Source organism: Tinamus guttatus, unplaced genomic scaffold (assembly GCF_059628265.1).
Source record: "Tinamus guttatus ecotype Peru unplaced genomic scaffold, ASM5962826v1 Tinamus_guttatus_pri_ptg001602l, whole genome shotgun sequence".
NCBI lineage: Eukaryota > Metazoa > Chordata > Aves > Tinamiformes > Tinamidae > Tinamus > Tinamus guttatus.
Window position 1 is genome coordinate 844,579 of NW_028290136.1, and position 17,224 is coordinate 861,802.

The window sequence follows — 17,224 nt, forward strand, 5'->3', positions numbered from 1 at the left end:
CCTTTCAAAATTTGATAGTTCTGCTTAAAAATCAAATGCAAAGTAAGTAAGTGGTTCAACATTCTTAACAAACTTCTTACAGATCAGAATATGGATGTGCTTTCTAAGGTCCTTACCAAGGGTCCTGTTGTTTTTTTTTTATCATTTTAATTTTGCTTTGCTTTTGTTTGTTTCATGTCTGTTCGATTTTATTTATTCCATGTTTTCTTTTTGTTTTGTTTTGTTTTTAGTTGTGTCTGGTAAGTTGAAATTTTATTGGCCATCTTCTAATCATCGTATCACTGTGACGAGATCTTCTCCTCCCCTTCCCATCCATTCCCTTCCATGTCCTTCAACCCGTCAGCTCCCATCTTTTCCTTGTTATTGACAAGACACATCGCACAGAATAGATTCTACATGAAGTATGGGTAACTTTATGGCAAAGAGCAAAGGTAATGGGTTGCTAACTTTCTGTCTATTTGAAATGATGTAATAAGTTGAATCCTGATATCTTCTCTCTTAAGTGGCTGCCTGTAGCTGAACTTAAGTATTCTAGAAAACAAAATTATTTTTCCTGCATTAATGTTCCAATATCTTTTAACTTATATTCGTTACATACCTTGCATGTGTGTGTGACCTGACTATGTATTTGTAAAAGCAAACTGAAATTAAAAAAAAAGAAAATGCTTCCAGTCCATTCAATATTGGAATGACAAAAGCATAGTTTTACTTAATCCTGTTCTAATTCTTCTGGCAGTAAAGTTAATAGGATTTTTATTCTTTAATGTAATGGGCGTAGATTTAGAATATTATACATGTATATTTAGAGTAATTGACATGCATAACACATTTAACATGCTATACATAAGGATGTATACGTATTTAGAGCTTGTAAATTCTATTGTAGTTATCCAAGGGACTAAATTTCCCCTAAGTTTTCCTGTTCAGTACTTCCTGAACTTCAGGTATTAGAATCACAAGGATTCAGCTGTCTCTTTGGTGATCACAACTTTTGTATTCTCTTGAGAAGTATATCCCTTTTCAAGTGCAGTGAAATCCGAAACCATATAAATCATATGCACTAGCAGAGTGTTTAGAAACCCTAACTTCCCTTTTGTTTGGTATTGTGTCACAGTCTAGTACACAGCTATCCAAGCCCTAGATGCACTTAATTTATTCTTGCTATTAAAATTCCAACAGCATAATGAAGGTACTTCACCCTCATCTCCATTTTCCCAATCATACCATGCAACCCTGTGGCAAATCCTCAACATTTTCACTTTTCATCCTAAATTGAACATGCTATCATGTCAATATCTTCCCATATCCTCTTCCAAGATCTTGATTGAATGTTTCAACATTAAATGTTTTGAAGTGTGGTAATTACTGTAGGTCAGTTTGACCTGAACTTCACACATTCTCTTATCTAAGGAAATTCTAGGGAATGGTAGCATTTGCATCTAAATGTAAATAATGCCACATTGTGCTTTAAATATTCCCCCTGAGGCAGAGGGTAATAGAAACAGTATATTCTAGTATGAGATCAACAGCAAGTGGAGACACAAACAAGTGAAACAGATAAGTAAAATAATGGCCCACATGACCAACGAAAGCAAATTGTCTAGACAGGACTTTTAGTATTACTGAATTCATCTTAGTTAAATTCACAGTTACTTGGTTTTTGTACACATTGAGCTGTATCTTTAAATGGCATTATTTCTACCCTTTTTAAAGAAAAGCTCGTAGATATAGATTTTTAAAAGAAGAAAAAAAATCAAGTTATTAAAATTTGATTCAAAATATTCTCTGTATTCTTCTACCCAGGCAAGAGGGAGAGAATAATTAGTTTTGGACAGACGATCAGAAAGGAAATGGAAATGCATAAACACTAAGTAAATGGACTTTCATTTAATGCACATCTTTCAAAGAGTGAAAGTGAAGAGCCTAAAACAAGCCAGATATTATTTTTTTCTCCACTAGTCCCATCAACATATCTAATGCTGTCAACTATGTTGACTTTTTCTTTTAAATGTGACTGACATATTTTTTTGACACTCTATTTACTACTGGATAAAAATGGTTGTTGAAGTCTGTATAAACCAGAGAGTTTGGACAATGCTGGCAGTATTTATAATGTTAGGATGAGCAGATGTTTCAAATTTGCCTTCATTTGCATATATATTTTGTTTGAACATGCCCTTGCCTAGGTAAATGAAGGAGACATTCAGCTCCACTGTTGCTTTAAATTCATTCCTTTTCAATCATTGGATTGAAGATTTTAAATAGATATAATTTGTTCAATAGTATTTCTGGGGCTTTTGAGTTGAGTTAAACTGAAAAATTTTGAGAGCCTGCCTACATCAAAAGTCTCTTATAAAAGCAATTAAACACTTTTTTTTTCCTCCTCAGTTTTCCTAAAACTGAGATGTCAACTCCTGTCCTTGTAAGCTTGGATTCCTGGCTACACAACAGTGTTTAGCCTAGCCCCTGCCAAAGTGCGGCCTGTGAGCCAGTTGTCACTCAAAGATTTCTCCGTTGTCACTTCTAGCCAATCTCCTCTTTTAAAACCAAATTGCAACAGATTTGTTCAGATTGGTGAATTTCACTCTAGAGGTTGACCCGTTAAGTCCATGGGAGTTACTTTCCTCTATAAGAGTCACTAATAAAAGCAAATGATGCACAGTCAGGGTTTTAATGGGGAGGCCCAGCAACAGAGGACCTGATCTAAGTGAAGGTAAAGCAGTGACTGTTAGACTGTCTGTGCTGTCTCTCCATACGAGAGAGGTTTCAAACAGGCAAACTTTGATCTTCTAACCATAGTGTATTTTTTTCCTCTTTCAGAGCCTCCACAGTTTGTTGTAAAGCCCCGTGATCAGGTAGCTGCACTGGGAAGAACAGTGACTTTCCAGTGTGAAGCAACCGGAAACCCTCAGCCAGCCATCTTCTGGCGGAGAGAGGGAAGTCAGGTAAAACAGACTTTCTGACCTTTATTCCTGTGAATTTCTTGAGGGGATGATGTCACACAAGGCAAAAAAAATACCCCTTTTAAGATTTGGAAAACTGCTTTAGGGCTTAGATGTACTAGACATTTCTTCTCAAATTCTGTGTCATGTGCATGCTAAGTGGTGTCAGCCTTACTGAACAGGAAAGTTGTGTTTTACTCAATCTCCCATTTGACCAATGAATGTAAAGATAAATTTATGAACCAACAGGGAACATATCATGTTTCACTACTGTTTTCTTTCTCACCTATCAGGGAGAAATGTTTAAGAGGTGAAGACTTGAATCATATTAAAGGAGGCTAAAGTTCTATATCATAGTATATGCTCCCAAATTCTTAGCAAGTTTTGCTCTGGCTTTATGATGGAGCTATTAGTTTGCCATGTTTATGTGTCTCTGGAGAACAAAACTGTGTCATATTGATCTGTGTCGTTGCAGGGACAGCACATTCATTTGGGGCTAAGGAGATTTATTTTCCCACTCAGCCACTTGACTGGCAGGTCACTTTTTCTCCCAGCTTCCTTGTTGGAATGGGAGAAAAAAAAATCAGCTTCTTTATGAAGAATCTATAAAGACTGGAGATGAAAGACAATATAACAGAGCAAGAGAATCAGTTTTCTTTCAAGGTCATCTTTTGAAGGAGTGATCTTATGCAAAGTATTCTGTATGGGATTCTGTTTTTCCTGTGATTGAAGGAATGAGTAGTTGTAATAGCATATGATAGAATTCTTTTCTTTATAAAATAATAGTCCAGAGAAACTGAGAACTTTTGGAGATCAACTCCTTTACTCCATTTACAGCATTTTGTCTAAATATGTAAGTAAATCTAGACTAGTTAACAAATCCAGATAGTAAACTTTAATATATATATAAACTCATATATTTACATTTCTGTATGACCCGTTTTTCTGCCAAAGTTTGTCTAGTACAGTTTGGCTAGTTTGGCACAGTTTTAGCTATGTTGCATGTTGGTCACTAGTGATGAAATAGGCAAGGCCGATGGCTAGCATTTACCAACACCAAATTAAAAGATTTTTTGTCCTTTTCCTTCATTATTCCTTATTCCTTAGGAATAATCTTCAGATTTGGATAGGATGCTTTTGGGAAATGCAAAATGCAGCTAGGTGAGAGAGCAAGAGTGAAATTAAAGAAGAGCCTCTATGAACTTCAAATATTCTCATTCACAAATTATTCTACCAGAGGTAGAAATTTGAAAGCAGTATTTGACGTAACAGACCTGTACTATTATGGTTTCAGTTCTGACTTCTGACCATTGTTGGTAACAAACCGTGCACTTTATACCAAAACTATTTAAGCAGAAGCTGACATAAGATCTAATTATGCAATAAAAGAGTGATTATAGAACAGGAACACTATGATCAGAGAGACTTACATAGCATTTTTTTTATAAAACTGCTCCTTTCTTAGGAAGTCAAAATTAAAATATCAGTTAGTAAGCCAATATTTGTTCTTGAAACAGAATAAATAGAATGTCCTGGACTAGGTTCTGAAAGAAAAGGGGTTGAAGCAATTTATTTGCACCATTATGGTAAATACACATTTGAGGACTTTGCTAGTGCTCCTTAAAATTTGTTTAATAGCCGCCATTGACTAGAGAGGGCATTAGAATCATCCAAAAGACGTACGTAGTTATAAGTGTATATTTGGACCTACTTCATTATAAAACATCCTAAAAAAGCTGTACACATTGCTGTGTATACACTCAAGATACAAATAACAGAAATATAAGAATAGCATAATACATATGTGTTTAAAGTGAAAAGATTTTAAAACTTATTTAGTTAGTGATTTTTGAATTTATTGATGTTTGAATTTATTTAACCCATTTTTTCCCTTTCTTTCTTCTACATCTTCTAGAATCTGCTTTTCTCATACCAACCCCCTCAGTCATCCAGCCGTTTTTCAGTTTCCCAGACAGGTGACCTCACTATCACCAACGTCCAGAGATCTGATGTTGGGTACTATATCTGCCAGACTCTAAATGTTGCAGGAAGTATCATAACAAAAGCCTACTTGGAAGTTACTGATGGTAAAAACAAACAAAAAAATCCTCAAGTTTTTATTTTTATTTTGATACTATATTGATGTCTGTTTTGCAGATTGCATGCATTTTTTCTTTGAATCTAAAAATCCTGTTTGCATTGTCTCTATTGGGGGTAAAAATTTTAGATATTGTGGAATATAGTATTGCCACTTTCATTTAATAAGTACACTAAAGACTATGAATTTTTGTGTGGTCTCTTCACTTATCTGGCTTTTTTTTCAGTTTCCCCCACTAGAATTTACTTTTGGATTGCTTGTTGCCTAACTTTGTATCCTTTGCTCACCACTTTCAAAAGTACTGGATTCCACCTGTAGAGCACCCATTGGTCAGCTATTGGAGTGGGTAGAGAGAATAAAGAATAAAGAATAAAGAAATCAACTCTGGTCGATAATAGAAACATACATATTACTTCCGATTATTTTCTACGTGTTTTTTAACATTTGACATTACATCAACGTGTTGCCATACCTGTTTATGTTTATGCCAATTTGTAAGTTATTTAACATTAAATAGCAATAATTAATAGTAAAGCAAAGGATAAGTATTTAAGTATAAAGTTCAAATGAAATGTATTGCTTGGAAAATTAGGAGCAAATTTTGTGTCGAATCTGCTTTGATTGACAACTGCAAAGCTCTTTGCAAACTCAACAAAGTTAAATACAAACTATGTGTGGATTTGTTTTGGCTGTCTCTGAAGAGAAAGATAGAGGCCTAACAGAAATGCATTGCTGTGTGTTACAACAGGTTGGGACAAGAAGTAAAGGATAAATTACGCAATTGAAAGTACAGTTTCATTTAAACATGCAAATGAAATTACAGAATTTGGAATTTAACCAAAGAATGCAATGTTAACACCCTCCTGTTACAAAAAAGTAATCTAGAAATACATAATGTTCACAAATGATCAGGAAATCAGTTTTATATTTTAGTGTGAAACCAGAGTTGAAGTTGCCTTGGTGCAACTGTTGATACTGCTAAGCAGATACATGTCATTTAAAGTTGTGACTATTTTTAGATCCTTAGTCCATGCTATGCTGGATGATAGAGGAGATAACTGAAGGGCAATAAAATATCTTTTACTGCTTTACTAATTACTCACTGATAAGAAAAAAAAGCAAGCAGGCAGTCATTCCTGTTTCTGTGAACACTAACTCTGCTTTGTACCTTTCTGGGCATAGTTATTAAGTAATTCATCACATACATTTAATTTTTGTGCGGTGAAAGATGCATTAAAATTAATGCAAAAAAAAAGTAAAAAAAAAAAAAAAAAAAGGTAAAATTCTCCTTGAGATTTTGACCTTGCATAGATTAAGCCATTGTAGAGCTGCAAGTTAGAAACTACTGGAAAAATATTTCTTAAGTGAAAAAAATTGAATAGGGCCCTATGTGTTAGCTTCATGCTTATTCTCACCAACTGTTGGGCATCTCTCAATTAGGAATCAGCACAAGGATGAGTTCATGATACACAAGTTATCCCCTGCCTACTTTCTTCCTTTTCTGTCTTTAAGTGCAGCAGCAGAAACCCTCATGTATAGACCTGCTACATCGTAGGAGATGAACAAAGTGAAATCTGCGCCTTTACAAAGAAATCGGGATGACCTTTCTTTATCAATTGATAAATCATATATTTCCTTATCATTTTATAAAGACCATGGAATTTAAAGAATATCTAGCAAATAGATTACCAGTCTTTCCCTTACGAAAATACTGGGTTGTATATCATGAAAAATCCTGTAGCTGCGCATCATATTAATGCACCCTGCCCTGCATAACACGTACCTCCAGCTTTAATTACTTTCTTAATTATCTTTAGTTCGTTTCAGAGCCTCAAGCAACCACTGTTGCTTAGATGATTAAAAAATTGCTTCCAGTTGCAGAAATCCATTTCTTCTTGTTTCTCCTGGCAGTGATCGCAGACCGGCCTCCCCCTGTCATTCGACAGGGTCCTGTGAATCAGACTGTAGCTGTGGATGGTACTTTAGTGCTGAACTGTGTAGCCACGGGCACTTTAATGCCCACTATCCTCTGGAAGAAAGATGGGGCTCTGATGTCTACCCAGGACTCACGCATCAAGCAGCTAGAGACAGGAGCGTTACAGATCCGATACGCCAAGGTAACTTGAACTGACAAGCTCTGCTTTCTCAGCTGGCTTTTCTTGCTGTTTGTCTTGCTTTTTTCTTTCTTTCTTTCTTTCCCCGGGCGCTTATAACATAGCAAATACTACTTTAAGAATGAATGAAATGTTAAATAATTGCATGAAAATATTTCAGTTTGATACTTTGTGCTTTCAGATAGTTCATTCTTTTTACTTAATACCTTGGCTTATTCAGCCCAGGGCACATTATTTCAGGTTTCATAAGGAAAATTTTTTTTCTAAGAAGTGTTAATTAAGGGAATTATTTGATACTTAAAACATGAAGAGGAAGCAAAGCTTGTATTTGAGTAAGATGAATTATAGAATGATTATGGCTTCATTGCTCATAGATAAAAGTGATCTAAATTACTTCAAACATACCGTCGTCCAGCATCCTTTCGTTCAACACGCCTTTGCTACTGCAGTAATAGACTAGCCTACACAGGTTTTTAGATGTAATTTTGAAGTGCTAAATGTATCTATTTGACAGTTTAAGCATATTTTAAAATGATTCAGCACCTGTCAGTAAATGGATTCCTTAAGGAATTGAGGCAAAATACCTGACTGGTATTGTTAGTCATGCTGACCAAATTGTAAAATGTTTTAAAAATGTTAATTTTAGCATACTGGCTATTCTCTGCTATCTTTTCTGTGATTTGAGATTACAGAAAAGATTCGAGACATAGTAATTCTTAAAATGAGGCCAAATATCTGACTTTGCTCTGTTCCCTAGAGTAGCCTTATTACTGATTACAAGTTACACTGTCAGGGAATTTGAACCTCTGATTTGTGAGTTCTTCCTTTTAGCTCATCTGTTGAGAGTGAGACCTCAGGAGAATAGCATTTCTTTGCAAAAACAAAAAATCCCTCTTTTGAAATGTGATTAAATCACATATGGACAAATAATCCAGCATTCAGAAATGGATGGGAATAGCATATGGAGATCCTTCATTGGGTCTCCTGTAGAGCGAAATTTATACTAGCAGAGAGAACCCAATATGTGCCCTGTGCAATATTTAAGCTTTCTTTAAGGATGACATTCTCTCCAGAGTTGCAGCCCAGACAAATCCCTAGACGTCATTTAGGCAGAAGGCCGAGGGTTGCATGGGGCCTTGTCATCTGAGTTCCTTCTCAGTTTATTCCAAAGGGGCTCCGCAGGGCATGGAATAAATGCTGCAAGATTTGGCCTTCATTTTGTTCATTAGAGAGTGGGAAATATTTAATTAGCATGTGCAGCACTTTCATCCCTTTAAAGAATGTTCAAAAATATGTACCCCTTTTCATTTTATAGCGTGTGAAAACATACCATTTACCATAAGAAGTTTCTGGTTCAAAGTTTCTGCAGTCTAATGTGTTTATCCATATTCATGGGGGAATGTACAGATCTGTAATTACTTTTCTAGCCCACTGAGTGCCTGATTGTTTCAAATATTTATTCTTCTCTTTTCACACTCAGCTGGGCGACACCGGTCGGTACACCTGCATTGCCTCAACCCCAAGTGGCGAAGCTACGTGGAGCGCTTACATAGAGGTCCAAGGTAAATCAATTAGGGTTGCTCTGCATGGAGAAAATACATAAAAGAAAATCAGAAATTGAAATGTAGCAGTTATCTGACACTGTCGTAAATTGTCCGAGCAGATGCGGATGTGAACAGCATTCAGCTTACAGCTGCTTCCTGTCTATACATTGCCTTTCTCTCTCTTTTGTTAGAATTTGGAGTCCCAGTGCAACCACCGAGACCCACTGACCCAAACTTGATTCCTAGTGCTCCATCAAAACCTGAGGTTACAGATGTCAGCAGAAATACTGTAACATTGTCATGGCAACCTAATTTGAATTCAGGTGCAACTCCAACCTCTTACATAATTGAGGCCTTCAGGTATATGAGACTTATGTGATCTTGCTATACGTGTGTTACGTATAAAATATATTGCTAGAGAAAAGCACATACTTACCTGCTGTTTTTGCTTTATCCTTAGCCATGCGTCTGGTAGCAGCTGGCAAACTGTAGCTGAAAATGTGAAAACAGAGAGTTTTGCAGTTAAAGGCCTAAAACCTAGTGCAATTTATCTATTCCTTGTGAGAGCAGCTAATGCCTATGGACTTAGTGACCCTAGCCAAATATCTGATCCAGTGAAAACTCAAGGTAAGCTTTAAATGTTGAACATTTGGGGCACCTCCTGTGGCTGTCACAAATGGACTACACTGGATGCAGGAATTCTTCTGGCTTTCCTCTATCTATCTGTGCATGCTGTAATGTGTTCTAGGTAGTAAAACACAGCATTCAGACTTGATTTCTCTGTATGAGAGGTTCTTAAAACTCTTTAGAAAGCCCATGGCATTGCCTAAAGGAACCCTAGCATTTCTTAGCAAAAGACAGTTACATCTGGCAGAATAGCTCTTTTTAAAAGAACAAAAGTAGTCTCAGATCTCACACAACTCTCAGAATTCACTGGTATGTCTAAAGATCCCTAAGATTCAGACTGAGAGAAGAACAGCATATAGTTTAAATGAGCTTCTACTTCATTAGGAATGAGAAACAGGCTTTAAGCTACCATCGTCAGCTACTCTTCCTAAATCCAACTATGTAAAATTTATAATCAATTTGTGTTCAATATAGAAAATAAATGACAATTATGGCAGTGTGCAGGGGATAATGCAGTGCAAATTCACAGCCTCCATTTTTCCAGTATGAACACTTGGATTTTTAAGAACAGATAGAGAATAAAATGAACATGCTATTTTTTTTCAAAGTAAAAGCAAAAGAGATCATCTCTCGCTTTTTTTTTTTCTGCTTTCCCTACTTAACAGGAGAATTAGACCCATTCCCTAATAAAGAGCATCTCTGTTGTATGTTTGTTTCTTTGTTTGGATAAGTAAGTACATGTTTGTTTTTGAAAGGAAGTTCCTGAAGGAAAACAAAGCTTTTTTTCAGTTAGTGACTTTTTATTTGTTCTGAAGTCAGTTTGAACTCAAGTCTTTCCTGTCTCTAATGGGGAATGAATAGTTTTCACACTACACACTCTGCCAGTCTCCTGCTGGGTGGCAATTTCCCTAAATATATGGTCAGTAGAGTCATGGCCAGATAGAAAGTGGGAATGCCACAAGTTCCTGGGTCTGTTGGCAAGAAGAGGTTTAATTGCTTTTCAGTGATGTCTGTATTGCTAGAAATTCACACACCACGTAATATGTGCTGCTATGTTATGAGTTTTTTATCCAGTGTGGTTTCATGCTTAGAGATGAGATGCAATATAAGGTCTGCATGTCCCAGATGAAGTGATCATTGGCCTGACTCTGATAAATGGTGAATGAGGCATAATATCCTACTGCTGCACAGGATGGGATGGTTTATAATGGCAGGGAGAGATTCAGTGGGCCTTTGGGCAGCAGCTGGACCTGAAGAATCAAGAACCACCCAAAACCTAAGCAGGGAATTAATAGCCCATAGATAAAATTTCCATCAGTAATAAGAATGTTATAAAGAGAGAAGTTTTTTAAAGCATTTCTGCTCTTCTTCTGAGCCCGTTTCAGTTCTATGTAAGTAGTGCCCTAGCTAACTTGGGTCTAGTTTCCCACTTAACTTTTCATTCACGGGGCTTTGCTCTTCTACCAAATGCACATCCAAACGAGCAACCTTGTATTTCAGCTTTGCCAACAATGACGATACGCTGAAGTAGTTGTTACAGGACAGTCCTGGTCCTGGAAGCTTAGAGATAAACAAGAAAATATGGGATAGATAATAGGCATTGCGTAGCACAGATGTGCAAATAGCTGAGCATTTTGCCCATAGTTTTACTTGTAGTGTTAGTGACTCATCTCTTGTAGCTAGTAGAGAAGATATCACTACTTCACTGGCTTTTCTGTTGCATTGTAAGTGGAAAGAATAGAGTTGTAGGCAACCTCCAAACAGAAGTTTCTATCTTTAAGATTGTCAGACTGAGGGAGACAAAATGCTTTGACCATTTCACAAAGCATATTACAGTGACTCTGGGGTGTTTTGTTCTTTTTTTACTTTCCCTGTACTCATTTCAAAAAAAAAAAAATCCAGATTTGTCACCCAGTATCTATGTGGTAACCTCACTTTGCTTCTTTAACTTTAAATATCTTGTGATTATGTTCTTGTGAATATGTTGAATGAGCTGTATGACAAGAGTGCGAGTGGCTTGGGCTTTCTGTGCTTAAAATGGGAGCTGTATTTCTGGAAATGAAGCATGTCTTTATGCTGTTATTTTTAATGAAGCCTAACATTTTTTATCATTATTTAGGCATGAACTGGTAAACTGAAAATATAACCACCATGTCATAAAGCATGCTTAACAACTACTGTACATTCATTTAATATGTTTCATCTGCTGCACTATCCAGACCTCAGCTTTCCAGATAGTTTACACACCTGCAATGACTTACTACAGTAATTGTAGCTGTAGATAAATGCATACACTGTTTCTGTGTACTCTCTCTCTGGCTCTTCTTGTGAGCAGGTAGGTATGGAAATTACCATGGTCTTACTGAGTACTTCAGAGAACAGAAACATTGAAGATTTCCTGATCTTGCCTAATCACTGGAGGAGGTCAGACAGGGAAAAAGTAGGCTAGAGCAAAGTGCATGCAATGCATTACTCCATTACTCTGTATCTGGAGTTGTAAAAAAAAATGACTTTAAGTACTTTTCATGAATTTCCCAGTCTGTGATTTTAACTGTTGTCAGCATGGTATTTGTTTCAAATGAGGTGATCAAAGGGAGACATATGAAATCAATATAGAAACTATGTCTACTCTGCTGTCCATAGTACATGTATATTTTAGCCACTCTATTAGTGATTGCCCTATAAATTTTATAGATGTCTAGGACAGTCATTCCATTTGAGTTAAGTATGCTTTCTGCATAAGAGCTCTGCATGCAGAAAATGTGTTTCCATTATACAGGCTCAAACCACTGAATATTTTGAGGGGAAAATCTCCTTCATGTGCATGAACAATTCTTTTAGCTACAAGCTGCCAAAACCAAGTACTGGGAGAGGCATCAACTGTGCTCTCCTGTTTACAGGACACATTTGCCATCAGAGAAGCAGCAGCCTTCTCTTCTGCTGTTATACCTTTTTTTTGAATTAAAAATATTATACAAGATTTTCCATGAGTGTATTTGGAAACACAGCTTCTGTTTCTGCCCATCATTGTAGATCTGCTAGTCTCTTGGAATTTTAACTCAGCAGTAAAAAGTTTTCTCTTCCCTGCAGGAAAGAGATGCTACTGTAGTCGCTTACCATGGATATCCCTGAGTAGTTCTTTCTTTTTATCCAGTAGTTTTCTCCCATTTCTTTATTTCAAAGGAAGTGCAGTGTATTGATTGGGTACTTACCAAGCATTGGTGATTTGCTCAAGAAAACACTTTAAGTGGTATTGTAGTCCCAATTATGTAGGCATAATTGGAAGGTACTCAGGGTAAACTCTACTGATTACAGCATCATATACTGATTATAGCATCATTTTATGGTATATTTATTTGTATCTGCATATATTTATCAATGACATATTTGTGAGACTGGAATCTTAAATTATTACAGATATTCCACCAACAAGTCAAGGTGTGGATCACAAGCAGGTCCAGAGAGAACTAGGGGATGTGGTACTGCATCTTCACAATCCTACTATTCTTTCTTCATCCTCAATTGAAGTTCATTGGACTGTAAGTATAGATGGTTATATGCATTGCTGGATTGCACCAGTGTGCACCGTAAGAAGCTGTGGAGTTTGTGTACTTGCATTTTTTTGTTTTGTTTTATTTTTCCTTTGGAACTAGAGTACAACTTGGACTTTGCTAACCTACACCATTAAATTTTGATCGCTTTTCAACATTTTGTGTCTCTGTGGGTAGTACTGTTATAGTGTCACTGTATAGTGAGAGTTTCAAAGTCCTCCCCTAGAGCTAAAGTCTAATCATTTGAGGCTTTTGCACTGCTTTCAGTGCAGGAAGTGTATCAGTTCCCCAATGTCTTTGAGATAACATCCACATTTCCCAGTCTGTCAATCATTATGGGGAGAGATATGGCGCATAATTTTGCTTGACAGAGTTACCTCCATCCTACAAGCACACTGAGAAATACACCCACACCTTCAGAGTTTCATCTGAACCTATGCATCTCCCCAAGATGCATTGAATATATGCAGTGCAGGGAGGAGAGGAAAATGGCAAACAGTCTTTTGAGGCTGGCTCTGACAGGAGGAAGCAGAGAGCTGGACATATGGAGAATGTAGTAGGAGAGGAAATGAGAGAGTGAGGAAAAGATACTGTGGGAGTCCTAAAGTGAGGGGAATAAGAACATACATGAAACACATTGAAGAAAGCTTACCAGGCTGATGTCTCATTGAAAAAAAAGGAATTAGAAATGGCTCAGAGTGGAAAATATTCTGGAATAAAAAGGTGAAGAAGAACATAGGAAAGACAGAATAATAAATTATGAGATAAAAATTCAAAGAGCTTTAAAACAGAATGCAGAATGAAGGAAGAATGGGGGACAATTTTACCAGTGTGACAATAAATCCCAAAGGTCTTTTCGGAGTTTTTGTCTGCAGAAGTGAATAGGAGAGCATATAGGGGAGCAAAGCCCCTGCCAGGTGATAGCAGACTGACCATTTTTCAAAGCTTTTGGCTAGCCCAAAGGAGTCCTTGTCCATGACCAGGGCTCCTTGTTGATGCAAGAATACAAATAATAATGTTGCACGCTAATTACACTGTCACCTGCAGGAGGGCCACCTGCAGCAGGCAACCTCGTGTTTTAACTAATAACATCTCCGAGGTTCCTAGCGCAATTTTGTTTGACCTTTACTTACAGAGCAACCTTTTCCAGACAGCCAGTTTTTGTCAGTCTCTTGGGTGGCCTGTGGCTTCTCTGCAATTTCAAAAGTAAGCATTACCTCAGTGTTAGCTAACACATGTATTCTTTACACGATTATTAAAAATAAAGCATGTTGCTTTTTGGAGGAAAACTGCAAGCAAGCAGTTTTATTATATCACCACCTGAGATTTTGGAAAACAGAGAAAATCTGATGCACTTTTTGAAAAGGCTTTCATTTGTTGGACTTTCTTATTTCTCAGATACTGAATCCAGCAGTTAAAGCATAGTGGATGTTTTGCAAGAGATCACTCATTTAAGATATGTCCTCAGTCTAGAGTGCAGTCAGGACCACGGAATATCATTTGATCCACTTTTGCGAATAGTCCCCTTCTGTCCTGTCATACTGATTTTTACGGGCCTCTTTTTAAACCAGCAGCTTTCTCCCAGCAGAGCAGCCCCCTGCTAGGGCAGTCAGTCACCTGCAAAGGTGGAGGAAGTGCCTGGAGAAACCTGCCCTTTGCCTGAGAGGAACCTAATCAGCACCAGGCAGATAGTGCCAGTTGGCTGCCCTTTTAAATCACTTTCTTCAGAAGGAAGTGGGAGGAAGCACTGCTCGTTTTGTGCGTTTGGGAGGCTTCCACATCCCGGGAGAGCTGGCAGGTTTCTCTGTTTGATCTCTGCATTCGTCATCCCCAATTACAGAGGTGCAGGTCCCCTGCCCTCACCGTCCTCCCTTTCCCCTCGTGCCCGCTGGTCTACAGAGCACGTTTGGAAGCTCCTTCCACTCCAGCTTTCGGCAAGTAGAAATAAATCCACTGGAAATGGTGCTGTTCTACCAGTGTCAAATGGATTAATGCGCTTCTGTGTCAGGCCTATAATTTGCTGTAATTCAAGGAGCTTTTACCTGGTTTGGTGGTGTTGTTTACTTGGAATAAAATAAAATAGAGGACCATGCGTAATGTCATTCACAGCATTCACAGTTTATGTTTATTTAACAATTTGTTTTGTGTCCTAAAGCACTTTTCTGCTGTTTTGCCAGGTGGACCAGCAATCGCAGTATATTCAAGGATATAAAATTCTGTACCGGCCTACACCAGCATCCTATGGAGAATCAGAATGGCTAATTTTTGAAGTGAAGACTCCAACCAAAAACAGCGCTATCATTCCAGAGCTGAAGAAAGGTGTTAACTATGAAATCAAGGCCCGCCCTTTTTTCAACGAGTTTCAAGGAGCAGACAGTGAAGTGAAATTTGCCAAAACCCTCGAAGAAGGCAAGTAGGAGCAAGGCTGTCTTCGTCTCGCCTTTTTGAAGTAGTATCCCAGCCTGTTTGGCTCTGATCTTTTCGCTGTTTGATTTCGTTTGAAGTGGGGGCTGCAGGGGAGCAACAGTCTGCGGCAGAAGAGACTCTGCATTGGGCGGATCATTATGTGACTTGTTTGGTGACACGGGAGTAAATATTCAGAAGGAGGCACAAGAGACGGAGAGAGAGAGGGATGTACAACCCCCCTCCCCATCCAACACACAATGGGAAATGTGCTTTTTATCTTCGGCGTTGTGTGCGCTCCTCCCCACTGAGTTCATGGTCTGGTCACAAGTGACTTCTGTCAGATTCAGACACTTACTAATCACTATCTTGAGTAGATAGCAGACACCACAGAAATCATCAAAGCACTGTGGCCGGGGGAATGGAAACCACATTTTTTTTTTTTAAAAAAAAGGGCTTTTATATCTGGATCAATCACAAGTTCAAAATGAAAAGATGAATGAGGGCAGCAGACAGGGTGGACTAAATTATGTATTTCCATCTCATACATGTGCTAAAAAGGGAAGGCTCATAAAGCCGTTCCTTTTGTCGTGGCTCTTCTGGTAGCTCAGGCATAATAGGTATGCGAGATGGCCAGAGCTTCTGAGCAGGGATTTCAGTGCATCTGTTGGGATGTGATACCTTTTCCCTTCTCTCTCCCTCCCCTATAGACATCCTCTTTAGCTCGAGATTAAATTAGCCCTGCGCGTGCTGCTAGCAGTGTGCTTAAATGTGTTCATCCTAAGCATCATTTAAGCATCTAGTTTTAGCAAGGTGGTTTAAAATTAAAAAAAAAAAAGAACTGTCAATGATGGGATTTTTCCTTGATTTTAGTGCAGTGAAAGTGCATTTTTCTTTGATTTTAGTCAGCTTGTGTTATTTAATATTACTCACACAGTAGAGGAACTGAGGTTTAGCGTTCCATCAGGGTCAACTTACAGGCTGTACTTTTCAAGGCTGTGGCTCCTGGGTGAGCTGATTTAAGACCAATGAGGAGTTCACTGCTTGGAAATTCTGGCAATCAGATAAAGGGCACCCAAAGATTGGGCAAATCTTGTGACCTGTGTGACTTTTTCAGTCTATAATAGGGATAGGACAGCAGAACTCAGGGCCTGGCTGTAGGTTCACATCCCTTCCTTGTGCATCATGTTCACTCATGGACAAGAATTGCACTCAATGCACTCAATGAAGGTTACGGAGTGAAAAAACGGCACTCACATAGCCCAAAACAGAACACGTGGACTCCAAAGACAGCTCCATCTTAAAAAAGGTGGCTGCTGCTCTTTTCAAGCTTAACCTTTTGATTTTTCCCTCCTGAACAGCTCCTAGTGCTCCCCCGCAAAGTGTTTCAGTTACTAAAAATGACGGGAACGGGACTGCGATTGTGGTCACCTGGCAGCCGCCCCCGGAGGATAACCGCAACGGGATGGTTCAGGAATACAAGGTAACAGGCGCTCCTACCCCGGCGAGTATCGCAAGGTAGTGGGGATTAAGTGGTTTGTGGTTGCTTGGCTCCATCTGCTGGTTAAAACACGAGTACATGGGAGAGAAAATTGCTGCTTTGACTCAAACTGCACAGTTCCCTCCAAACGGTAAAAAGCAATAAAAAAAAAAAATAAAAAAAAGCCTGCATAAATCAAAGCACGGGGTCAACACTCATAATTAAAATAACTACCTTCTTGCCTTCGTTATGAATTGAGAAATGCATACACACGCAGAGAGGGAAAAGTACCTGGTTGAGAACCATTTTGTGACTGAGGTAATAAATGTAAACAGGCTTAATGAGTTGAAAAGCTCAGGCATAATTATTAACAGTGTTAAGAACTGGGTAAATTATATGTAACTGGGGCAGTTAAAACAAACAGAAATTTTTCCAATAAAGAATGTGTTTGTGTAAAATTAAGTA

The 17,224-nt window shown here is 38.0% G+C and overlaps 1 protein-coding gene across 1 annotated transcript in view; it reads left to right on the forward strand.

The window, feature by feature from the left end:
• Window positions 1-17,224, forward strand: part of ROBO1 (roundabout guidance receptor 1) — a 498,318-nt gene that overhangs the window by 432,942 nt on the left and 48,152 nt on the right. Inside the window, exons 8-16 of the mRNA XM_088539356.1 lie at window positions 2,821-2,945; window positions 4,858-5,029; window positions 6,952-7,157; window positions 8,635-8,716; window positions 8,890-9,058; window positions 9,159-9,325; window positions 12,743-12,864; window positions 15,054-15,285; window positions 16,641-16,762. Coding sequence (XP_088395482.1) covers window positions 2,821-2,945; window positions 4,858-5,029; window positions 6,952-7,157; window positions 8,635-8,716; window positions 8,890-9,058; window positions 9,159-9,325; window positions 12,743-12,864; window positions 15,054-15,285; window positions 16,641-16,762 — 1,397 coding nt within the window. The remainder of the gene's footprint in view (window positions 1-2,820; window positions 2,946-4,857; window positions 5,030-6,951; window positions 7,158-8,634; window positions 8,717-8,889; window positions 9,059-9,158; window positions 9,326-12,742; window positions 12,865-15,053; window positions 15,286-16,640; window positions 16,763-17,224) is intronic.